The 25,753-nt window shown below is 37.3% G+C and overlaps 5 protein-coding genes across 11 annotated transcripts in view; 2 read left to right on the forward strand and 3 right to left on the reverse strand.

The window, feature by feature from the left end:
* The window catches only part of tay (tay bridge kinase), a 25,361-nt gene extending 20,224 nt beyond the window's left edge, over positions 1–5,137 (forward strand). Inside the window, exons 8-16 of one of the 5 annotated variants that reach the window (XM_033341946.2) lie at positions 18–392; positions 528–766; positions 841–954; positions 1,045–1,265; positions 1,403–1,611; positions 1,691–1,855; positions 1,939–2,218; positions 2,296–2,437; positions 2,511–5,137. In XM_033341946.2, coding sequence (XP_033197837.1) covers positions 18–392; positions 528–766; positions 841–954; positions 1,045–1,265; positions 1,403–1,611; positions 1,691–1,855; positions 1,939–2,218; positions 2,296–2,437; positions 2,511–3,519 — 2,754 coding nt within the window. In that variant the 3' untranslated portion in view covers positions 3,520–5,137. Of the gene's footprint in view, positions 1–17; positions 393–527; positions 767–840; positions 955–1,044; positions 1,266–1,384; positions 1,612–1,690; positions 1,856–1,938; positions 2,219–2,295; positions 2,438–2,510 lie in introns of all 5 variants that reach the window. The other 4 variants (XM_033341945.2, XM_033341944.2, XM_033341947.2 and 1 more) reach the window with 4 other exon arrangements.
* LOC117160883 (uncharacterized) lies at positions 4,971–7,795 on the reverse strand. Its single transcript, XM_033341949.2, has 7 exons — positions 7,651–7,795; positions 7,319–7,374; positions 7,045–7,090; positions 6,822–6,950; positions 6,426–6,734; positions 6,098–6,345; positions 4,971–6,003 (listed from the first exon to the last, which is right to left on the reverse strand). The coding sequence occupies exons 3-7, from the start codon at positions 7,047–7,049 to the stop codon at positions 5,714–5,716; spliced, it is 981 nt and encodes a 326-aa protein (XP_033197840.1). The 5' UTR covers positions 7,050–7,090; positions 7,319–7,374; positions 7,651–7,795; the 3' UTR covers positions 4,971–5,713.
* A 482-nt stretch (positions 7,796–8,277) lies between these two features.
* Zdhhc8 (zinc finger DHHC-type containing 8) lies at positions 8,278–15,824 on the reverse strand. 3 transcript variants are annotated; one of them, XM_033341953.2, is made up of 10 exons: positions 15,431–15,824; positions 15,181–15,302; positions 14,940–15,097; positions 14,700–14,872; positions 14,388–14,582; positions 14,168–14,312; positions 13,384–13,598; positions 13,126–13,320; positions 11,180–11,361; positions 8,278–11,086 (listed from the first exon to the last, which is right to left on the reverse strand). In XM_033341953.2, exons 1-10 carry the CDS (start codon positions 15,520–15,522, stop codon positions 10,668–10,670), a joined length of 1,896 nt encoding a protein of 631 aa, XP_033197844.1. In that variant the 5' UTR covers positions 15,523–15,824; the 3' UTR covers positions 8,278–10,667. The 3 variants fall into 3 exon arrangements, with proteins under 3 accessions (XP_033197844.1, XP_033197842.1, XP_033197843.1); XM_033341951.2 differs by having other exon boundaries at positions 8,278–11,361; positions 15,431–15,823; XM_033341952.2 differs by having other exon boundaries at positions 8,278–11,361; positions 13,126–13,299; positions 15,431–15,821.
* A 3,363-nt stretch (positions 15,825–19,187) lies between these two features.
* TpnC25D (Troponin C at 25D) lies at positions 19,188–20,707 on the forward strand. The gene is made up of 4 exons (XM_033341954.2): positions 19,188–19,218; positions 19,526–19,752; positions 20,037–20,457; positions 20,558–20,707. The coding sequence occupies exons 1-4, from the start codon at positions 19,203–19,205 to the stop codon at positions 20,584–20,586; spliced, it is 693 nt and encodes a 230-aa protein (XP_033197845.1). The 5' UTR covers positions 19,188–19,202; the 3' UTR covers positions 20,587–20,707.
* A 121-nt stretch (positions 20,708–20,828) lies between these two features.
* Hex110 (hexamerin 110) lies at positions 20,829–25,098 on the reverse strand. Its single transcript, XM_033341950.2, has 7 exons — positions 24,999–25,098; positions 24,349–24,689; positions 23,972–24,256; positions 22,830–23,880; positions 22,611–22,747; positions 22,229–22,523; positions 20,829–22,150 (listed from the first exon to the last, which is right to left on the reverse strand). Exons 1-7 carry the CDS (start codon positions 25,069–25,071, stop codon positions 20,982–20,984), a joined length of 3,351 nt encoding a protein of 1,116 aa, XP_033197841.2. The 5' UTR covers positions 25,072–25,098; the 3' UTR covers positions 20,829–20,981.
* Between the last annotated feature and the right edge of the window lie 655 nt (positions 25,099–25,753).

A 25,753-nucleotide genomic window follows, 5' to 3' on the forward strand; every position in this document is an offset into this window, starting at 1 on the left:
ATTGAATATATTTTCAGATGACTAGTCCGTTGGCAGCAAACCCACGTGCAATAGCTCCGCAGCAGCGGCCAGCTTCCCCTGCTCTGCCACCACCTTCCTTGCCCCAACAGCCTCATACAACAATACCTGCATTACATCCACCTAATGTACCCCTTGTTTCATCGAGTCATACAACTAGTCCTGCGGTAGCCAGTTTAGGTGTTACTCCAGCAGCACCATCAAACGGAGCTACAACTACTAGCTATCCACCGTCGATACCCATGGCTGCTTATCCTCAGACCCAACCATCTTATCCACCTCTTTATACACCATACACCGCTCTAAATCACAGTCCATACCTCCCACCTGCGGTTCCATCTCCCTCCCATTCTGCTTCTTCACGAGCAGAAGTGGTAAGTTGTATATCCTTGCATTATACTTGAGAATTTGTTTGAGTTGAATAAATATTATGTATATTTATCGTCATTATATCGATTGTTTTGATGATAGTTGAATGAAGCGCTAATCCTGATCGTTTTCATTTTTAGAGAGGAAATAGAGCTTCCCCATGTACTAACATAAGTAAACAACAACCTATAGGAAATAATACCACAAATCATAATACTCCTTTGAGCGCTGCCACCACAACATGTGTGTCTACTATAACTAATACAGTTACTACAGCAAATACCATTGCTCATAGAGACATGGTAGCCTGTAGTTTGACTGGAAGAAACAATAATTCGCCTCGTGGACACAGTCCAAATCGGGAAAGAGATAGTTATAGGTACAATCTTTTAATCATAAATATTCCTATTGTTTTTTGTAACAAATATCTTATAATAATGTTACTTGTTATAGCAGTAACGTCAGTAGCCTAAGTCGAGGTAGCATAACGCCTGTAAGTGTGCCAAACACATCTTCTCCAGCCAATTCTAGTCTACCTGCTTACACCAAACCACAGGGATGGATTGGGTATGAATGAAATCAAAACCTCTCCTGTAATTCCTTTATCTTTTACAAGTATTTTTATAATTTTTATATATTTTCATATGTAATTTACAGTAGCAGCACAACTTCACAATTGTCTCCGGCAACTGCAACATCAGTTCCAAGGCCAACACCTCCACCAGTACCACTTGGCATGCACACGTTTCCTCCGCCAATGTTCGCGGCACCCTTACCTCCTCCCGTATCCAGTTCCAGTCCACATACGTCACTGCCTTCACTGCCACCACCAACGACCAATCCTAATCCATTCTCTGCCGAGTCACTTTTTCAAACAAGTAAGTATATAAGCTATATTTCGATTTTGTTTGGGATTCGAGTAACAAAGAGAAAGAAAAAAAAAAAGAAAAAAGGTAGAATAAAAGTTTGAAACGAATGAGACACTAACCGAAACAAGGGGTGACTCATGTCGCAGGTCAGGCAGACCTGTTAAGGCGAGAGCTTGACAATAGATTCTTGGCATCCCAAGACAGAAACGTTGGAGTCGCAGTTGGGAATCTGGGTCCGCCTCCATATCTTAGGACGGAGATGCATCATCATCAACATCAGCATACTCACGTACATCAACACACCACACCTCTGCTTCCACCGACGGCTGCGACAACTTTGTTTCCGCCTCCTATAGTACGTAATATAGTTCCTCATATTTGTGTAAGAATAACATGTATCATTTACTATCATATTCATGCATTGTATCTCTTAGTTCAAGGACATCCCGAAATTGGGAGGTGTTGAATCTCCATTTTTTCGTGGAAATCTGAACCTTTCTAGTTATTCTGGCTTTAATACCGGTCTCTTACATCCTGGAATTGGTCCACCTTCAACACCTTTTGTACCTCCCAATCATTTAACATCATTTGCACCAAAGGTGGTAATCTTTTTAATGAACATAAATTATAAAAGTTTATGTATTGCTCAATGTATTTACTGCAACTTGTATATTTATTACAGAAAAGTGGAAAATGGAATGCAATGCATGTTCGTATCGCTTGGGAAATTTATCACCACCAACAAAAACAGCAAGCGGAAGCGAAGGCTGGAAGTGTCGTTAATACTAAAACAGAACTCTTGAGACCACCAGGTCATCTTTACCCAGGAGCCCCAGGAACTGGTCTTGGAATAGGAGCACCTTCAATGGCACCACCATTTCCCACTAATATACCACCAGCGCATCCTGCACCACCTCCACCTCATCCTGTCGGTTTTCTATCCACGCCAGCATCACATTTAGGTAATTTATTGTCGATCAATATATGAAATATTACTTCTTGCAAATAAACTGAATTAATCGTATGGAAATTATCTTAGGAACGGGAATGTCACCATTCGGAAGATATCCATCAACATTTGGTGCACCGAATCCAAATTTCCCTGGTCTTTCTAGTTTTCCTCCTTCGAGGGAAATGCCACCATTGGGTGGTCTAGGTTCTGTACACGATCCATGGAGAGGGTATGCATCTAATTATTTACCTCTACAAGAAAAATGTGTAAATCATTAATTATTCTTTTCTCTTTTTGTTTAGATTACAACGAGCCTCTACTGGATTTCCACCAACTACAGCGGTATCATGGAATCTAAAACCGGAACCACCTGCAATTGACAGACGAGCGGAACTCGAGGAACGAGAGCGAGAGCGGGAGCGCGAACGCGAACGCGAACGAGAACGTGAACGAGAACGCGAACGAGAACGCGAGCGTATAAGACGTGAGAAGGAAAGAGAACGGGAAGAGCAACGTGAAAGGGAGAGACGAGAGCGCGAAAAAGAAGAAAAAAGGAAACAACAGGAAGCTGCGGAACGAGAAAGAGAAAGGAGGGACAAAGAACGTCGAGAGATGGAAAGACGCGAAATGGAACGTGAAAGGTTACTTCATCAAAATCGGCAACACGTGGTTGTAGGTCGGGAACGATCACCTTTAAGAAACGGATCTGCACCTATAGAAAGTGGGGAAGTACGCGTGAAAGAAGAACCACGAAGTAAAGACGACGAAGTTGTGATGCTTCCAAGGCCGCCGGGTCCTGGGCCTGGAGCAGTGTCCGCAACAGGACCTGGACCAAGTCCACTGCCTGAGACAAGGTATCATCACCCTCATCCTCATTCATACCTTGCAAGGCATCCGCATAGCATGCCTGCGCCGCATTCCATGCCACGAAGTATGCTCCCTGGTTTGAGCGCACATCCAATGCAACATTTTCCACCTCCATCTGCGCCTACTGGTCAACCAGGAGGTCCTTGGCCTGGGGATCCTTTCCGAGATTATCGTTACGATCCTTTACAACAATTACGTTATAATCCATTGATGGCTGCTGCTGCATTTCGAGCAGAAGAAGAAGAAAGAGCTAAACTATACGCCGGATATCCACCACCACCAGTAAATTCTTTGAGAAGCAAGGATCCAAGTCCTGGTCCATTAAGTAATTTGCATATGCATCATAGAGCAGGACCTGGGCCCGGGGTGCCAACGCGACAACTAGAGCCCGCTTTGATGCACGCAGATATACATAAGAAGGAGGATGCCTCCCAATCTCGATGATATATCCTCCCCGCGTCCTCAGCTTCTGCAAGTGAACGCACTAAAGGGTCAGCATTCTGAGCATTTCCGTAAAGTTTTCAGACCCCAGTGCTGATATTTTGCTAACGGAGAAGAGGCGTTATTTAAAAGAAATTGTACATAGATTATATAATATTTATAGTTATTGACGAAGTGCGAAAAAACGAAAAACGTATAGAACATTTCAAAATAACAAATGCATTCGTGTGGCTCGTAAGAAGATCATTGTCAAAAATGCCTTGTTTATGACCATAGAAATTTCGTTTGATTACGTGATGGAAGTTAAAGGACGAATCATCGATGCAAATAAACTAAGGCATTTATTGAAATAATGTGGTCACAAAAAGAGGGAAAACAAATAATGACGTCGTTATGTGATTCTGTATAAGTTTCGGGGATCTGACTGTTCATAGCGATATAAACTTTAATCATTACGATAACTATGCGTATAGTTAACAAGAAAAAGTATCGTGTGTAATATTATAGATATTGTAGAATGCGAGACGATGCTACGTAAAGAAAGAAATCCAAGTTAAAAGCAAACTTAAGCGGATCTCTACCACTACTCAAAAATTATTTAATTATTTATTTATTGCGTCGTATAAACGAATCTCTACTACTGACGTACAGATACGATCGTAAAACAAGTTGCCCTAATTTAATCGATATAATATAACAAAGAAAAGTTACATGTTTCTTTTTTTTCCATAGAGATTAATTTGTACCGTAGGAATAATACTAAAAAACACGTACGAGGGGGCAAAAAAACTGATATCTTTGGCTTTTGGCAGCACAAGCTCGCTTTTCCTTTTTCATTTGCATGCAAATTAGAATCGCACTCTGGTGCTTCCTGTGATATGTATAAAACGTAAGATTATTTAAAAGTATTGCAGTTATTTTTCGTCGTAATTATAAGGAGAATAACAAACACAAATTGTAAATCAAATTCTTTTTCGAGAAATTATAAGCAGAGATAATCTATCTACTGCAATACATTTTGCAATAAAATAAAATGAAAAAAAATTTATATTTGTCAGGAAAATTATAGGATTTGTGAGTAAACAGATACAAAAGCAGTTTGTCCGTGCCAAAGTGCTTTAATCAAAAACACAATTAACGCTATGTAGAGATATTGCAACTTCTGATTTTGTACCTATCAAAATTGAAAAAGAAATATTGTTTTATATCCTTGTTTCATCGTCCTCTCAATTTATCAGCCATATACGTAGTTATGTTACCAGAGAGCTAATTCAAGATCTCTCTTAAGAAGAAAAACAAAATAAAATATTCGTGCCATGGACCAGGCTACATTCGAAAATTCTGGTGCCTCCAAAAATATACTTACTTCTGTTAAATAATCAGGCTCTTTAAACTGTTTCGTTCATATTGTAAAGTCACCATAAAAAATGTGTATTATATAATTAACGACCATATGCAAGTTAAAAATTGTAGATATTTTTCATCGATACAAGGTTGCAATGTGATGCAATGATTCTGTTCTTGTAGATATTGAGGAGTATAAAAGAGGATTTTGTGTGAATAGGTTTTTTCTAAAATTGATTCTTTGTAAAAGGGTCTAATAATCATAGTTTCTATCAAATCTGTCGTTTCTAGTACTTCTACCAAGCCTGAAACATTTAAACAGTTCATAAAGACCTCAGAAAAAATATTACTAGTTTATAAATAGACACACTGCCACTATACTTTACGACAAAAAGGTTTAAACTTTTTATATTTCTTTACGAGATTACGCTTACATATTACGTACTTATATTACTAAATAATATTTAGTAATAATATTTTTTCTGAAGTCTTCATGTTTTATATTTAATACTATCGTGTATGACAATGTCTCAGAATACATTCTTTTATCCGGGGTCATCGGCCTTCAGGTACCAATCAATAGCAATATACTTATCACGTGTGAAATTGATATATTTCAAAAGCAGAACTTGCGGACCACGGACGGTGTTTTAGTCATTGACGAAAACGTAAATTGTCATGAACACCGTTGTGGACAAGTATAGTGTATTTTTGAATGCATAATACACTTTCCCAGTCAATACGAACGAATGAATTGGTAAAAATTGTTTTGCTTAATATATTAAGACGACCAATCAGAACGAACTGACTTTGGTCAAATTCAGCTCTTATTTTATATGTACAAAAAAGGTTGCTATCGAGAACTGCTAGAGCTTGATCTCGTGTAGCGACGGTGCCGATGTCGTGGATTATTTGGGGGACTACGCGAACGAGTTCTTGGTCTACGTCTTGGTGGCCGTGGGCTTCTGCGACGATTAATTGGTGGTGAACGTCTCCGATAGCGAGGAGGAGTATTTCTACCTCCACCACCCCATCGGGGAGGCGCTCTTCTTCCCATTAAAGGTGACATTCTCCGCATTGGTAACGGTCGTGGTTTTGGTAATAATACTGGGGCAGCAGTAATTTCCTGACCGTCTATTTGTCCTATAGATATATAGGAGAAATACTCATTAAATTAAATTATTGGTATCTATTAACAAGACAATAAGTAAGAAAAAGTTTGAAATTTTGTACTTACCACCATCCATGTGTTTCATTGCGTTCTCAGCTTCATCTGCTGTTTCAAACTCCACATAAGCAAAGCCTCGTCCTTGATTGGGATGAAGCTTATCCATTGCAAAATCGACCATTTTTATCTGACCATATGTAGAAAAGATTTCCATAATATGTTCTTTAGTAACATTACGGGTTAAATGTCCAATATGTATTTTTGTTGGTCTAGGAATTGGTGATCTTTCCCTACGTTTTCTACGTGGTGAAGGTGATCTATAATACAAATTAAATGAAATAAAAAAGAAGTTACAAGTAAGGCTATTTGTACACATGATCTCGATTAATATTTTCACCTAGAGCGTCCTTTGGGTTTCGGTTTATCAATTACAGAATTACTGCTCTTCTTTTTATCTTTTTCTCTGTCCCTGTCTCTGTCCCTGTCTCTATCCCTTTCTCTTTCTCTTTCCTTTTCCCTTTCTTTTTCTTTATTATCATGTCTACGCGAAGCATCTACACTCTTGCTTCTGCTTCGTTTTCTTCCCCTATCCCTAGAACTTCCAGAAGAACTTGCTGAACTGGTAGAGGTAGTACTTGAAGTAGAGCTTGATCTGGAACTGCTTCCACTGCTTGTGGACGATGATCCTGAGCTACTATCAGAAGAACTGTGAAATGTGAATAATAGAAATATATTGAGTATAATTTTTCAGTTTTAATTATTAATTCTATCAGAAAAATATTTGTTTCCTCACCTACTGCCACTGCTAGACGTTGAGGCAGCCCGCTTTTTTCTATCCCTTTCTCTACCTCTTTCCCTCTTATTTTCTTTATCTGTGACTTCAGAGTCACTTTTACCCGTGCTATCTTTACGGCTGCGTGCCCTACGTACACATGAAAACACCCGGTAATGATGAGGTTACGATTAAACTAAAAAAACAAGATCAAAAGGGTAAAAAAATAATATGGATTACTCACATCATAGTATGATATAAATCTTCAGATTATAGGTGTGGTTTCGGCCCTATAAACGTAAGAAAATCTTGTTGAACGCCGTGTAAATGCCAATAATGGCGGACGGTGCCGCTAAAAGATAGTCGCCAATTTACAGAACACGTTCTCGTTGTTAGTTACGTATTTAACAATACTGCATGTAAACAACATATAACATCGACAATTAAGAACTTTATTCCATTAACGAAACATAATGGAATAACATACAAGGTTTATGAAGTATATGAAACAAAGTTACCACTAAAATGACACGGCGCTCGCGTCGTTATTCCCGCCGGGTTGCGGCCATATTATCTGAAACCATAAAATTTATGAAAATCTGACTAAACAATAAAACGACCATTTTATATACTATTAAATTAGTTGCAAGATAAATGATACAACTACATTTGTTATTTGATATTTTTTTAGCACATTAACATAGTTATGTTTCAATTATATCTTGTATCACTCATATTAAATATAACGACAAATGTAAAAATTGCATATCATTTAATATCGAATCGTTTCAAGATCATGAAACAATCATAAATTTCTCTTATCATGAACTTAAAAAGTAACATAACTCACGTTTTTCCTATTTGTACAGTTGTGTTCAAAAATACATGCATGAAAAGTATTTTACCATTGTGATAAACCGTGGTTTTTAATACCGTAACTACTTGAAACTAAAAATTATTAAAGATATATATTGTTAGCGTCTTTTAATAATTATGTTATCTATGTATCCACGTGTAAATTTCGATCAACATTCATAAACTGATAAGGCTACTTATAATCGTCTTTATGAACACTCTTATAATAAGCCGCGCTTTTCAAATTCGTTCCTTATAAAGAGTATTCCTTGTAACTCATAGTTACTCAAGCTGTAGTTAAGACAGTACAAGATAGACGATGATTTTATTAGGCAAAATTAAGTAGCTCCAATAATATATCACGTGATACCTACACCTACTCCGGAAATGGAAGCACTACATAGATTTCAAGGTCATCTCTACCTTTTTTAATTGAGTTCATGTACCACGTGATACGATCATTCGAAACCACCTAATTTTGATTTAATTTCTGCCCTTTTTAAAGTCTGATTTGACCCAATTGTAAGAATGAGCCCCCGTAATTAATACCTACAAAATATAATAATAAATGCAATAAATAATCAAATCAAAGATATTCTAGCACAATTAGAGTACAATCAGCTTGTGTTTCATGAATTTTATTTTTGTAGATTGCTGCAGCGATACGTAAGTACCGAAATGTATATGTATGTACATTTAAGTGATAATAACGAGCAATATTTATGTACAAGTACACCGAATTATAAACACTAAACATTCGTCACACCTTACGCATAATCCTCTAAAGCAATCCGTTTTAACGTTGTACCAGTCATTTGTTTACTTTTATTTACTTCTTTTTTAAGTGCTCATTATGTGAAAACTACATAATTGGAGTGAAATATGGAAAATCGTATGTTTCCTTTGTTTTGGCACAGCTCATTGTAAAGAAAAAGAAAAATATATATAATCAGAAAATAAATAGGAAACGAGCAACGCGTTTTATCAGTAGCGCCAGCAATGGAAGAAATATTCCTAATCATTTTTGTGTGTCCATTGTTCCTTTCTTTTTTATCAAAGATATCGGATATTCATCGAGGAAATGTTTCTTTAGCCTGAAAATATTCGATGTTTGATAAGCCCTTTAGCAGAACGATATGTGCTATTTAACAATAATAATTCGATTACCAATTTGTCGCAAGGTAACTGGGCACGCAATATTTCACGATTACCTTACGCATACACGGTTCGCAATTATTCCTTAAGCTTGCATAATTGATAATATTGGTCTCGCATACAAATACATAATACAGAAATCGCCATGCAATTTTTTTTTAAGCAGGGTATATTACAAACTTAACAGTAGCTGTAGATATATCAATAAATTTATGCAATATATATATTACAAAATTGTATTCCCAGTGTTAACAAAGTCCGTTATTTATGTTTAATTTTTTTCTGTTTTTCTTTTCTTTCTTCTGTTATTGAGTAATCATCCACCATTGTAAACGTTTAAAACATACTGGTCTGTCACTTGCTTTCTCGCCTAAATATTCTAAATATTCTCCTGTTATACATCCATTCGTCCATCCATCCGTTTCCTCTTGGCATTCATACAGTTCTCTTTCGTATATCTTTCTAACCATTCTTCTTTTGTTTTATTTCGTAAAAATTAATTGATCATATTAGTGGTCACATCGATAAAATCATCATTTATAACAAACAAATGAAATCATTATAAAGTCTTATATTTTTTTATTATTTACGTATAAATATTGTTAAATATGTATATTAAAAATTTGCTACACATTTCATTTTACACGATTATTTTACACAGAATTTGTTATTCTATCCGGATAATGACTTAAATCGATTAAGTAACTTTTTTTTAACTGGACACGAACTCTTCTTGCATCAATGAAGATAGGAGACTATAGTAGCAGGTTCGATTTTCATCCTGTTTACAGTGTTGCTCTACTTTCGTTTGTATTGTTACACAACGAAAAAAGAACACGACCATGAGTCAAAACCGACCCTAAAAAATGGTGCGCAACGATAATCCCTATTTTCTTTGTTACTCGTCTAATTGTGTATTTTGATCGATAAGGAAAAGAAAAAGAAAAATTAATCGATGCTGCATTTCGAGAAATTGAGTCACGACGTCACGGTATCAAAATCTAAACTGACTTTATGCTGAGTACTAAAAAATAGAATTGTGTACGCTGCTAAACGAGGGAAAATTCGTCAGCAGCTGTTCTTGCTTAGTGATTATCACTAAGCGTTCGGAATTACTTTCGTTGACGCTTTCGTGACTCGATTACTTCGATCGTCAATCAGTCCGAACGCTTCTTTCTCCCTCGGATAAATGAACACGTTTTATTTCGTGTACATATCGAATTGAATGAACACCCTTTAAAAAATGACTAAATCAAAATTTTTTGCTAATAACGAGACAGACAGTCTTATATTAACCGTAGACTCGGCGATGAACACCTTTTTTTTTATCGACTTGACGTTCTTCCGAGTTCAACGCGAAACAAAGAATCTAATGCATTTTCCGTTGTTAGTAAATCACAATGGAAATCATTAAACACCGATACCGATTTTTCCCGAAGATTCTTGTCTATCGACTATTATTATTCCACTGAATATATTTTAACATACCATCGTTCATAATACGCATTGTACACTGCGGGTATCACTAATAACATAGATGAACGATGACTGCGTTTGACGTCCTTGTTCCCTCGGGAAAATAATTGGCCTTGCTCTACATTGTTCCAAGTATGTTGGCGGTGGATGTGGAGTACTGTAAATGTCAATCGACATTTGGGCCGGAAGAACTTTATAATATCCCGACCGAAATAATATCATTTGATGTAAATTATTTAGCTGCTTCGACACGAAGATTCAGACGGATATCTCGTAAGCGGCATATGTTCTTTCCTCTTTGGAATAGGAGACGCGTAATGACGGCAATTCTTGTACAATCTCCGTCCAGCCGCAAGATGGTGCGGAGACCGTAAAGGTGGGCTATACGGATATCTCATAGTTCATATCGTAAACACTAGCACGATCCGGTGTCGGCGTCGTGGGCCGTTGTGATCTGTTCTCATTAGGCGCTGACACCATTTCCATAGAATCCGTCATTTCCAAAGCTCTAACAAAAGACATTGGTCTGCGTCGAGTATCGCCTGATGTCGGAGTAGTTGGTGTCGCCATTGTGGCTTTTCGTTTCACCTGTGGCGACTGATGCGGTGGGAAGACCGGTACTCCACCCCTCATCGCAGGATGGTACGCCGCTCTAGGAGTATTCACGTACAATTGTTGAGTAGGACTCGTTGGATTGGAACGGTAATAATCGTACGGTGGTGGAGGTCTTTGCGAGGGTGACTGATGTGTCGTTGCATTTGCCGTACCGGTTGGAGCAGGATAGCTGCCAGGAGAATTATCTTTCCACATATAGACACCACGTTGAGGTGAACCCGCTAATTCTCGGATATTGTCGACAGTATTGTTAGTTCTTGAATATGAATGATCAGTACCTTGACGAACGAGTTCACTTTCTGACAAGAACCGTCGCTGCGGGCTATAACCGGTTACGACGGCACCACTAGCAGCACCAATACCGGTATTATTTCCTTGCTGTACATCGTAATAAGTCGGTGCGTCGTTAACTCCTATAAAATCTGGCCGACGAACCTGCGTCGGCGTACCTGGATTTGATCTGTAACAGAGATACAATATTTTGATCTCCGTGCTTTTCAATACCGCACTTGGTAATTGAATACTCGACAAATGCACAATAATACAGTGAACCAAGATGAATATGCGAGTGCTGAGCATTGTAGCCATACAAATACGGCTCTGGCGAGACATACAGGAGAGAGAGAACAGCGCATCATTCCTGTTATAAAAATTAGCATCTATCCAAGAAAAAGTAAAAACGCAGCGAACCTAGGATATACATATGTATGTGGACATTTACTTGCGTGTTTGTCGGCTGATACGTGTATAAATATGTATATAATACTGGATATTCCGACAAATATGTCCATCTTAAATGTCTTTATTATTCACATAACAAATGAAAATGTTATTCAAAAAAGTTGCATGGTTGCAAAAAATATAACACAATTCTTTTTTCCTAAATGAATATCCAATTTTGTATGATCAAATTTGATAAAATAATGGATTCCGTGTACACATAAATAGAAAACATGTTTACTTGTTCTTCGAATGCAAATGTCATAATGAGAGACTATGTTAATACTAAGAAGTTGAAAATTTAACTGTGAATGATATTTATTAGCTACCGTTTATATTCCAAATACATATACTGAACGTGTTTCATAATGAAAATAATAGAATAAACAAAATTATTATACTCAAAAGTCAGTATTTCATCGAAATTTACGACAAAAGGTTGAATACCCCGTTTAAAAAATCGATCGTCAAATTTTTATTATATCTCTCCGTGGAAAATAATTATTGTCATAATCTGTATTGTTATATCTTTCTTGCAACCATACACATTTGCAAATAATATTTTCACTTATTACTTGAAATAATGAAGATATCTGAGGTGGACAGACTTGATAGGCACCTTTTGTATCTAGACTAAAGTATGCATTTTTCTTAAAAATATATATACATATATATTAATATGTATAATAGTAATATCTACATATATATGTATGTATATATGTATATATAGATAGATAGATATATGTATGGAATATACGCAAGAAAGCATAACTTTAAACTACGATATGTCCTCGTAGGATGAAGTTCGTGTTTACCTGCAGTAGGTTGCAACGTGATGGTAGAAAGCAGCTCCTTGCAGTTACCACCCCCTGCAGTGGGACACAAACTTATCTATATACCATATATCTTGTAATATGTACATGCAGAGAAACTAATTCTCTACGATATTATTGTGATCTACATCGCGCAACATTTTTTTTCGTCACGTTCCTTCGTCATTCAGAAGGTGAGAATACTGATGAGAGAATAAAGGAAGAAAGAATAAGAGCAAGAGTGAGGTGTTCATAGTGAGGGATGGGGAATCTTAAGTAAACAGGCTTCACATCATGTTGAGAGGTAGCAAACAGGACATTGAAAAAGGAGACTGTTCAATTTGTATTGGTAGCGTGCTCAAGAAATGCAATGTAAACTATTACTAAATGTGGCGCTTCCCTTTTGCTCTCTACAACGAGGTAAATTTTTGTGCAATGTGAAAACGCCGCGACGTACAATTAAGAAAAAAAAAAAAGAAAAATATACATCTAAAAGTTAAATATTCCAAAAGTACTTTATATATATATATATATCCACGGAATAGAACAAATATTTAATAATTTTTATATCACGCAAGATGGTATCATACAATATACACTTGCACATATTTTTCTTTCTTTCGAACTATATTTAATTTGAATTTGTAATTGTTCTATTTTCGTTTCAAAAGCGACAGACAAGCTTAGTATACCTGCGAATAGGACTGGAAATTGCAAGTGGAGTTGGTACTCCAATAGCTTTAATCCGTTGCGTTGTTGGACTAGCGCCCCCTTGACCTTGGCCTCTTTGAGAAGCTGTGGCTGGTGAACCACTTGCTTCTGGTGATAAAGGATCAGGTGTATGGCTCCGAGAACCGTTCATTCCCCTATAGGTATTGACAACGTACCTTATGTATATTAGAAAAACAATTAGCAAACGATGTATCATTTGCTGTCATTTTTTATTTTACCTTGGCCTTGGATGAGGGCTGCCTCTAGTGTGATGCATTGGATGGCGATGTTGCGATGGTGGAGGGTGCCTGGGAGATTCGCTATTCTCCACAGGTGGCAGGAAGAAATTGCTTTTGGAACCATGTCTTTGTACTGGAGGTGTGGGTTCGCAATCCGCAGATTGCGATGCGGTAGGTTCCATGTCTGTATCCGACCCATCTCGTCCAGGAGACAACTGGAAATAATAATCCAACTTGATGCTATCTTTATTGCAATAAAAAATTTATGTTCATTACCAAATTATTATAGCACGCTTTTGTACATGAATAATGCACATTTCTTAGGGATATTGGCGTTCAACCAGGATGAGTAAGGAATAGGGAACTGAACAGAAAATAACTGCCGCATCTTTTTCCAACGTTGAAAATAAAATATTATGTAGAGGAAGAATCGTCACTGGAAATTGTACACTAAAGGAGAAAACTTGGAATTAATGAACAAAAATTTGTAAAACTTGAAAAATCGTGCAACATTTTCTTAAATGTGTTGATATGCACTACATTTGCGAGCAGCGACATACATTTTATTGAAGCTCTGAAGCGCGGGAAAGAATAGATTAGCATGAACCTGAAACGTCCTAAAGCGGAGTGAATTACATATCTATAATAAAACTACATACAACTGGTGTGTTAAACATCAAAAAAGCGTTAAAGTTGCATGCTAGAAAGGAAGAGCTATTTACATTTGTAAAATCTTCTTGTATGTAGTATCAGAAGTATCAAGCAAAGTTGCACTAGCTCTTACCTTATTGTAAGCATTTGAACTGGCATTTCTAACACCATTGCTGCTATCCATGTAGGTTTTTACCTGGTTCTCACTGCCTATAGTCGATATCTCAGATGTAGAAACTCCGCACCGTTTTCCTGAATACTTTTCAGGCTTAATCAAACTGAAATGTTATAAATTCGTAATTACTTATTTATTCCATATAACATTTTGAATAAAAAATTAACTAGTACATTACCTGGGGTATTGTGGTCCAAATTGCGTATAACAGCAATTGTGTAAGCAACCATGAGAAAAAGGATTGTAGCCTCCATTAAATTTACCCGTTACCTGTTCATTTGTTGTACGTCCTCTGGAAACAAGTACTACGTGAAAGCCAGTCAGTCCAAAGATTGGAATGAACAGAAGTATAACCACTCCCATAAGTACAAGTCTATTTTAAATTTAAGGATTATAAAATACAGTCATGTTTCAGCAAAGAGATGTATCACTTAAAACTAATTGCAGCATCTCATAAGATTGCAATTATTAATTTAGGAAAAAAGGATACGCCACAATAGTATCCACTTCACCCAACTGTTGCTTACGTTCCAATACAAAATATAGGCAAAGTCCAAATATACTGAGCATATGAAAACTAAGTGACAGCAGAAAGAAGAAAAAGAATCTGTAATTCCTCCTACCAATACAATTATTTACCCATGGGCAGTGATGATCGAATGTCTGAAAATATAAAAAGAAAATTAGACTTTCATACAATAGAATCATTCAAATTACATTGAGTGTATACCTCGATACAATGATTGCACACGCTGCAATGTGAACAACGTGGAGGTCTGTAAAATTTGCATGTAACACACCATTTCATACGAACTGTAATGCCATTGATTTCTACATTTTTATATAATGGAGCATGGAAATCATCTTCTCTATCCTCGTCAGGAGGTGCTTTAAAAGAAAATCATGCTACTTCAGGAACTATGTTTTTGTAAATTGTATTTGTAAAACTTGCACTTCACATATAAACATACCTTTTGGAATAACACCTGGATCCATAAATGTTGCTAGTGTAAAATTTGCCAAAACAAAAAAGGTAATGACTCCTTGAAGAGCAGGTACCCATGTCCCCCATCGAAACACGTAATATTGACAGCTAGAAGATCCAAGTAATACATAGTGAACACACGTCTTAACAAAAAATTGGTATATTCTTAAGAACGAAAACAGGAGCGCAAACACTGCGGCCACTCACGAGAAGGTAGACATGTGTGCGGAACTTACGGAAAACAGAAGAAGAGTGTCGTGGTGCTTAATAGGGCTGTCCAGGCAAACGTAGCTGGTAGATACCTTGTCTTTACATCGCATTTCGGCATTCTGTACACTCCACTTCGTGGTCGACGATTAACGAATTATTAATGGGTAAGATTTCTGCTACCAGAAAACATGGCCGCGTCCATCGGCACTGCTTATTTGCAAATTGCGCGATCCGTATTTAGCACGGATTTCCATTCGCGCTATGCCTGTACATCCGTGGCATTTCGATAGTCTATCCGTCTATTACACGCGCGTCACTTCAGTAAAAACATCCGTAACGTAATTAATATTTAAGCACTTCTGCATACACGATCCGCGAACACACTACCTTGCTGACATAGATATATATGTATATAGATATATATAATATACATATATACATACATGTATATATCGTGGCCGGACAGTGAGCCGTGCCCCCTCTAATACAAGCGTTCCACAATACGATCCATCAAGACCTTACGGTTCACTTTCACGAATCACCATTCTTCCCTGTCTATAGATGCGCAATCTCAACTTAATGTAGTCATATGTAGCTTAACGTCGCTGCATGCGATATTTCCAAACCTTCGCAATTTCGAATTTCGTATTTACCGACAGAAAATATGTATTCTTTTTAAAAAAAACTTTCTTACCGACGATTTTAGGGAACTCTAAGCGCTAAAGGAAATTATTTCCACCGACCCATTTCCTTCCAAATGACCCATTTTTTTTCAAATCGTTATAGCAAATTCATTCAAATCTTGATTGAGTACATATTCAAACAGTATTATTAATACATAAATTGATCTTCTTACACACTTTTTTCTAATAAACTGTCTACAAAACGTTACACGATGTTCCATAAATCTTATTTCAAAATATAATAATTGATCAAGTTTTTCTTCTGAATATAGGCATTAATTTTTAAATTCCTTCATTCGATATGTATGTTCATTTGTTAATGGATTTATCAATTTTTTAATCAATGTTATTGAATCATCAAATTGATTTGAATATTTAAGTTCTTCAAGTCTCATCTCTAAACGTATGGAGAGGATGATTCTACTTATGGAATAAGAATAAATTAAAATAAATTTTCTTTTAATAAGTTTCATGTTACGAAATAATTAAATATACGTATTAACTTTAATTATACTATTCATATATGTGTTGCATGCACATAGACTATAACGTGTAGAATTTATGTATATGATCATAAATGCATTGGAATAGAAAATATTTCCATAAAAATTCTTTTCTAGAGTATCGTGTGAGAACGAGAATTAGCTTAAATTTCATAATAGCGAGCAAAAAACTGTCAAGGAAGGACCGTTGCGGCGGCACTATATTAGGAAGTATGGCAGGAGGCCAACCAGATGACGAACTACAAAATAGCAAGAAGAATCCCATCGATACGAATCATCTAGAACGGATAACATGTTTCACACACACCCGTTTGATACATTCGACATGTTTCGCTAATTTGTATCGATACAGTTTAAGCTAAGTTATCATGTCCATGCATTAAATGCTTATTGCTAAATTCATGGCTTTCGGATTGAAATACAGTCTACTATTACCGATGCTTTACCACCCACGTCGTACATTTAAGAATCAGAACAGAATTATGCCACATACCAGAGAACTTTGTTATATAAACTCGGTTATTATTTAACTTTTACAATCAAGAATCCATTTTCAAATGAATTTCGCTACTTCATAGGATCTAAGAATATTTCTCTTTTGCTTGTTAAAAACAGTGCATTTTATAATCCGCGAACACTATTATAAGAAATTGTATTAGAGCAATAATGGATATCTTATGTAAGACCATTACTCAAATTAGAGACACACAAAAATTTAAAGAAACATAGTTTATCATAGCGCTATAAATATTTCAACCTTTTCAAATTTAAGAAATATATGTGCAATCTGATAGACAGAGGGAATAGACCTAAAAAGTAAATCCTTGGAATTTTCTTTCGTAATTATGCAATTATAATATTAAAAAACAGAATTCGACGTATAGATTGACTAAACTGCAAGAAAGATTGCAGATAATGTGATATTCCGTTAACGCAACGTTGGTCCTTAATGACTTTTTTCATATCAGCGACACGAAATAATCTGTTATCTTCGTTGCTCTCCTAATCATCACTTATCGTAACGTGTCTTCTGAAACTGAACAGCGATAGAAGTTATCCTCGGCTGAAGTTTGCAAGCGACTTGCAATAACGATCCAACGCTACACATACTATATGGAAGATTTTACATAATAATTTCAAGCGAAGCTCGATCTGTATGTGCCAATGAGATAAAAATGGAAGAGATGTTATTATTAGGAGAATTGATTTTTCTAAGAATTAATTTCAAGACGATGCTGGATCACCGAGGGCAGTATCCGCATGCCTCTTTAACAAGTCGGCTTCCGAGGAACGGCCTCGTGCCAAGGGGACGATGATTTTCAGAACTTGGCACCGAAACGTAATTGCTTTTGCACGCTCGAAACGCCGTTGTCACTCCTCGGTGAGCATTGATGAGAGCTACGCGTGGTAACATCACCTACGGTGGTGACCACGACAACCACGACGATGATGGTAATGATGATGATGCGCTGGCAACCGAAAATATTTCTAATGAGACAAATTTACGTATAACGTATCTGTTGGCCGATCTTCATATGCGCCCACGGCATTTTCAAACGAGCATCGACTGAATGAAAATGGGTTCGGTACAAACATTTTACATTCCACTGACATCCAAAGCGAAAATCTTGTATACACACGTCTTTCGTGTCTGATTAATCACCTGGTACATATTATTTATAGCTGTAAACTTATCTTTTGAGAATAGCGATTTCTCATTTGAGCATCGATTCTCTTCCGATCTCCAAAGCATTGTTCAATTCTTTATCCATGTGTACAAGAATACAGATTTGCATAAACATTTCTCAGTTTATTTATAAGTTAATGATACGATATGAATCAGATTTATTTTATTTCGCTAATTAGAGATCAGAAAACAAGATAGCCTTCGTCTTGTTACGTTATTTGTTCTCATATTCTTTAAAAATGTTCTTACTTATGAGAAAAATATTCAGCTGTAGGATCATTGATAAATTATATAATCGATTGTTTCAATTCTAGACTGAGATCTTTCTTAAAAGTTAGTAAGGAACTTTTTACTTTTTGAAACAAGACCAAGATTAGAATATAAAAGTTCCAAAAACCGCAGCGAGGTAAGAATAATTTGCCTTATGAACTATACGAAGAAAATATTATAACTTGACAGCTTGAATATTAATAGAATTTGAGGTAAACAATGCTTTGTCATTGTTTATATCATTATCGGTATGTTGATACGACTAAACAGAGTTAGTACAGACAGTTTTGGAATGTTTATGGAGTCAAGTAGAATAATATCCACGGAACAGCCGTATCCTATTCGCATTTGCAGAAAATGACCACTGACCTATTTTCTCGAATCTGGAAAATGCATGAGAATCGTTGATGAATCGTCTTGAAAGAGTCCAAAGGCTCGTTATATTTTTGTTGTTAGAGCAAACCAGGTGGAAGGTGGTGTTGTAATGGTTTGCAATGCGTGGGCAGCCGAATCTAAGAACAGCGACGTGTCTGAAAATTGCATGTAGATGTACTTTTTTATCGCATAGGAATTACTTGCTCGAAGATAGATACTCGTGGGGAGAAGATTTGCATAATCAATGCTCGTTTGATGACATTGGATTGTATCCGCGATAATGAAATCTTTACTCGGTAAACTACGGAATGTTAATATATTTCTTAAGATAAATAATATTCAATCTTTTTACACTTTCTAGCGTTTCATGAATGAACGTGATATTTACATGATACCGGTTTTCTCATCTTTTATATTTCCTCCTACATTTTCTTCTTAATCGGAAATTCGAAACGTAATGTCTATGTTATTCGAATCTTTAAATATACCGGAGGAAACCGCGATTGTTGTTGTAACGAGTGAAAATAATCCACGATCCAGTAATACACCAAAGACCACCGCGTTCCGATGATATAATTTAAGATATGTGATCAATGTGTACAGGTGATCATGCAATTCGAATTGCAATCTTGTGTGATTTAGCGTCGGCCTTCCGACATCACGGAGGACCCACTTATAACATATTTCATTTTTCGTCGCGTCGCTCTATTTTTGCGCCCACCAGTTTTCTAGCTGGTTTACCAGACGCTGTGGATGTCTTTATACCGGGACGGAAAAGCCGCGGCACTTCAGGTATCCGTCGTCCGCCGTGCGAGATATCCGTCACCATGGTAAGAGCCGCGTAAACGTTTGCCTTCGTCGTCGTCGAGTCTCTCACTTTGTGTTCGAATCGACGTTTATTCGTCTTCGCATAAAAATGATTGCCTTATTAGTGATTTTTTTTTATAAAAGTGAATAAAAAAACGAAATTTGCATGTACACAGTAAATAATCGTGAGAAGGGATAGTTGCCGAAGATTAATATTAAATAAAAAGAAAAGATTTGCTGGAGATTGATTATACATACGATCTTTTTTATGAAAAAACGTGATGCAAATTGAATTGTTGCTTTACAGGAGGAAGATGAGCAAAAAACGGCTGTGATGCGAAAAGCGTTCCAAATGTTCGATACGACGAAAAGCGGCTTCATCGACACGCTGAAGATTTCAACGATATTGAACACAATGGGTCAACTATTTGACGATGCAGATTTGAACGCTATCATCGCGGAGAACGATCCAGAAGGGACTGGTAAGGTGAACTTTGATGGCTTCTGCAGAATTGCTGGTCGATTCTTAGAAGAAGAAGATGCCGAGGCGATGCAGGAAGAATTGAAAGAGGCCTTCCGTTTGTACGATCGCGAAGGAAATGGATACATCACAACGGCTACGTTAAAGGAAATTCTTGCTGCTCTGGATGACAAACTCACTAGCGCGGATTTAGATGGTATAATTGCTGAAATTGATACTGATGGATCGGGAACAGTTGATTTCGATGGTATGTACTTGGTTCCTTTCTTCATTTTCATTGCAAAATTCTCAAATTAAATTATCATTGCCTTGAGTAATTAGATTCTACGTGATTATTATATTTTTAGAATTCATGGAGATGATGACTGGGGAATAATCATGGTTTGAAACAATTGGCAGAGCGACATCGAAGACAATACATTTAAAATATTATTTTAATATTTTTGTTGGCACTAGAGTATCTTGAAACTTGTTTAATAAAACGGTGATATACATTTTTCATTTGTTAATTATTAAAAATCCTACTCCACTTAAATCTGTAATTCGAATGAGTAAGTTGTTGTATTTGAAAGATGCAAATAAGGTGTACATGCAGAAGACCAGATTTTATAATAAACATTTGCTCTTCACGGCAATTTATTCATTATAATTGATACATCAATAAATCTTTTCTTTAATTATTAACATTAATAACATCTCGTGCGCGATAAGTCCGTCGTATAAACCATCTTCACACGACTTCTAACAAGGCGCACTTCGCCGTAGGAACATTTATGGCTGAGTGATGTCGTTGGTGGGTTGACCTTGGTGGAAGACGAGAACGTCTTGCACGAAGATGTTGGAAACGCTGAGAGCACCAGGAGCCAACGGTCTTTCCAGAGGGAAGCCGAGAGGTTTGCCATCAAGGGAGATGGCACCACCAATGATTTCAGAGATTGGTTTGTTCTGGTAGTATTCGCTGACAGATGGGTCCTGAACAGTTTGTGCTTGTGCGTAGATTCCTTGGAAGCCACCAGCGTGTTGTTGTCCGCTGGCGACGATGCCACTTCCTGAGATTCCACCTTGGACTTGAGAGTTTGGCCAAGATTGAACTCCTCCCATACCTTGGGCTCCTTGCATGCCATATGGAACATTCACTCCTTGTAAACCTTGTCCGATTCCCCAACTTTGTGATGACACTCCTCCTTGCAGAACAGCAGACAGGCCTTGTACTCCACCTTGAATTCCGCCTTGTTGTGTACCCTGGACTCCTTGAACACCTTGGACGCCAGCTACACCTTGAACACCAGCTGCACTTTGGACTCCTTGAACACCTTGGACACCAGCTACACCTTGAACACCAGCTACACCTTGGACGCCAGCTACACCTTGGACGCCAGCTACACCTTGGACACCAGCTACGTTTTTGACGCCAGAAACAGCTTTGACGCCAGAGACACTTTTGACACCTTGAACACCTTGAACACCTTGAGCACCTTGTGTACCCTGGAGACCTTGCGCACCGGCCAGACCAGATAGTGCTTGCAATCCTTGTTGTGCAGATTGGACGACAGATTGGGCAATGTGAGATGGAGACCAGCTGTTAATATGTTGTCCGTGATGCAATTGCTGCTGTTGTTGTTGTTGTGCATTCCAAATCATTTGAGCACCCTGGCCCTGATGTTGTCCCTGTTGTCCTTGTTGAGCTGCTGCTGTTGCTGCTTGTATTTGTTGTTGGATCTGTTGAGCTTGTTGTTCTATTTGTTGTTGGCTTTGAACGGCGATATGTTGTCCGTGTAATCCTAAGGATTGTGAACCACCAACACCAGCAGCGTTAACAACTCCAACTCCTTGGATACTGTATGTCATGTCTTGTCCTTGGCCAACAGGGTTCTGGATTTGAGCATTGGGATACTGTCCGTGGTATCTGGTGTAGACATTAGCATAGTGATTCCTGACAGCTGTAAAAAAGAAATTACATATATGGTTAGTAACATTATATAATGATCGCCGAGTTTTTATTATTATTGATAGACCACCATCTATTTGTTGCTGAGCATTGGCCAAATTCTCAGGAAGAACCTCAACGTTTTGTTGAACTCCACCGCCCATTTGCCAAAGTTGTCCTTGTTGTTTCAATTGTTGGTATTGGTTGGCATTCACGATTTGGTATTGTTGGGCTTGGTAGGACAAGTTTTGTTCGGGGATTACTGGTCCGTACGGCATATTAAGTGGGTTTGGAGAAGAGATTACAACGAGAAACTGAAGAGGGAAACCTTGTTGTTGACCTTTGGGAAGAGACAACCTAGCAGGGAAACTGAAGATTTGGTGTGGCTATAAAAATACGATTAATTATGATTAATTACAATTTCATTAAAACATTTTTTTTCAGAAAAGTCGATATAGAGACGATTTACAAACCTCAGTAATAAAGAATGGTTCCTGAGATCGGATAGCAGCATTAACACCTTGTTGAATTTCAGAAGTAGATGGCCAGTCAGGGCTCTGTCCAGGAGCTTGCTGGGAGTTCCTAATGATGATGTTCTGACCAGAGTGAACTAAACACGAAATATATTAAATATTGAAAATAAATTGATCATAAATAAATAATTCATAGTTAGAAGAAATATTGAAACTTACGGTTTTGGATGAATTGGTCAAGTTGAACAAAGAGATGTCGACTCTGAGAGATACTAATTGGTTTGCCTTGGTAGTCGTATTTGGGTCCAAGGAAGACACGAACAACTGCGCTTGGTACATTTTGTTCACTGTGAACCATGACTTTGTATTGGTAGGGTTGATGGTCTAATCTTTTGAGATAAGCTTTAACGTTTTGCTGTTGTTCCTGTTGTTGATCTTGTTGTTGCTGCTGCTGTTGTTGTTGTTGTTGTTGTTGTTGGTTAGATTGTCCAGTAACGCCGTTGAGGTCGATGTAATAGTCGCTGAAAAGAGTGACCAGCTGGCTAACATCAACGTTCTGGATGGTAACGCCAGGAAGGACAAGATCGTTGTACTGGTAGGCAGGCAAAGACTGTTGATATTGTTGGTAAAGGTTCATGACCTTTTTGAACAGTTGGTAGAAGGCTGGATCGTGAACAGCAGTTTGTCCAAGTTCAAGAGCCGACGGTGTGTAGTCCCAAATGTTCTGAGCTTCAGGAGCATTTCCAAGGAGTTTGCGAGCAGCAGCCTGGAGGCTTCCATAGTACCTTGGGTTGACGCTTCTACCAGTTCCTTCAATCAAGTCACCAAGAATGTTCATACCCTGTGGTTGGTACAAAGAAAGGAAGGCGCCTTGTGGGGTAATAACATTGCCAGAGTCAATGGCATCCATCAGTCTTTGTTCCAGAGTAATAACACTTTGGATGAGTTTATTCTTTTGAGGTTGGAGTTGAAGATTCTCTGGACGGCCAGCAAATTCAAGTCCATTGAGAACGCGAAGATGTGGTTGGTAAGGAGCTTGTACATTTTCGTAGTTAATTTCAGAGATTGGACCAAGCCCGTTCGAAAGACGGTTAAGTTCGTAGTGAGCCAAAAGTTGTTGATGAAGATACAGATATTGAGCTCCATGAGCAATGGTGCTTTGTTGATCCTGTTGTCCTCCTTGTTGTAAGTATTTCCCTACAATCTGTTGTTGATACTGTTGTTGAGTCAGAGGCTGTTGTTGCTGTTGTTGCTGTTGTTGTTGGTCCTGCTGTTTCAAGACAGATATTGATTATATTAACTTTATAGTGCTTCTTTAAATATGTAGGAAGATATTCAATTATAATTTTTAAATTATTTACTTCTCCCAAAATGTATCCAGCAAGGTTGATATAGGAGTAGTATGCTGCAAGACCAACATCTTGAGTGAAGTAAGACAGTTGATGTTCATCTTGAGACAAGAGTGCAGAGTAGTTAACAGGGATGAGAATATTCTGAATTCCTCCTTCCTGGACTTTTTGAATGGCAATGTTTTGAGCTTCTTGGATGATTCTAGCATCCAAGTGATACTGGGGCAAGATTTCATAAACAGGTGGCAGGATGACTCCTTGGGTGTCTGAGCGAGTCAGTACAGCACCAACTAAGGCCTATTGGATGAACAAGAAAATGATTTAATGGAATACATGTGCAAGATTAGAGGCAATATAAAACATCTTCTCTTCTTGTAGCTTCTACATACCTTAACAAATTGTCCTTCATTAACATGAACACGGGCCCATGCAGCAGTCTTGAGAAAAGTCTGGTAGTCCTTGGCACCCAATAGAATCCTGTAGAGTAGGGAAACTTCTTTCCTAAGCTGGCTGATTGAATTAGTGAACACTGTACCCTGAGGTTGAACTAAACCAGCTTTCACAGCACCCGCATAGTACATTACTATGATTGGGTTGTTGTACTGGTGAGCATTGCTCTCAATTTCATAAGTTTCACCGAGGTTCTGAAGTTCTTGGTTCGGGATTGGCTGTGAGATCTTCTGCAGGAGTTGGATGATGTCCTGCTGTTTGCTAAGGAGATTCTGGTCAGCTGAAATAAGTGAAAGTATTTCTTTGGTATGAAAGAGGAATTAAATGTTGTGGAATTTGTTATATTACACATATGCCTTTAACTGAATATGTTACCATTATAGAAATATAATAAAACAAATCAAACAGTTTAATTAGAATCAAAGTGTCAATTATAAAATGTTACTATAGAATCAATTATACTTTCAGAAGAAAGAGAAGCGGAAGATGATTTTGAGTAAACCAGTGGTCCAGAATTATTCCCATGATACTATTACCAAAAGTTTTAAAATTACAAATTTCAGGATAGTGATTTCAAATAGTAACTTACCAGCATGTTGTTGTTTGACATTTCCACAGGCCCCTAAGGCCACCAGAGCCAACAGGACAATTAAGCACCTCATTGTATTATTCAATGATGCAATGCGATGCTGTCTGCCTCTTCGACCAGTCTTTTATACCCGAATCCTATCAAAGAAGGGATTTATCGGCGACCTGTCGACCCACCTCCCTCAAGATTTCGCAGTCTACCCGCGATATCCTTAACTATTTCGAACGTATTCGACGCATTCGATCGAAGGTTAAATGATGAATATGTATATATACATATATTATCATGAATAGATTATGCATTATTCTTCTACCAAAAATTCGGGGGTCTCTTTATCTGTGACTGTTTATTCAAACATTCTTGAGAACTTTTGCTTTCTACTCTAGTAAAATATTGCTATTTAACGAAGCTGCATTTACTTTATATTCATCCAAATAGTATTCAAATGAAAATAATTAGATTAGAAGTACATGCGCTACTTAATTATATTACTTTCACGATAGTTACTTCACAATCGTAGCTTATCTTAAGAAATACAGAAACAGGTCTAAAAAAGAAATATACAATATATACATAGGAAGTTATAATGTCATATTAGTAAGTGGATAAAGTGAAGTAAAATAAAATAAGCTTCATTAAATACCTATATTTAATAGATTTTACTATGTTTGCATCTTACTTATTCTTGCATCATCCACATATTTATATGTAATATATTTCACTTGAAATATTTAATATACATATATTTGAATAAA

This window comes from Bombus vancouverensis, chromosome 4 (assembly GCF_051014615.1).
Source record: "Bombus vancouverensis nearcticus chromosome 4, iyBomVanc1_principal, whole genome shotgun sequence".
NCBI classification, from domain to species: domain Eukaryota; kingdom Metazoa; phylum Arthropoda; class Insecta; order Hymenoptera; family Apidae; genus Bombus; species Bombus vancouverensis.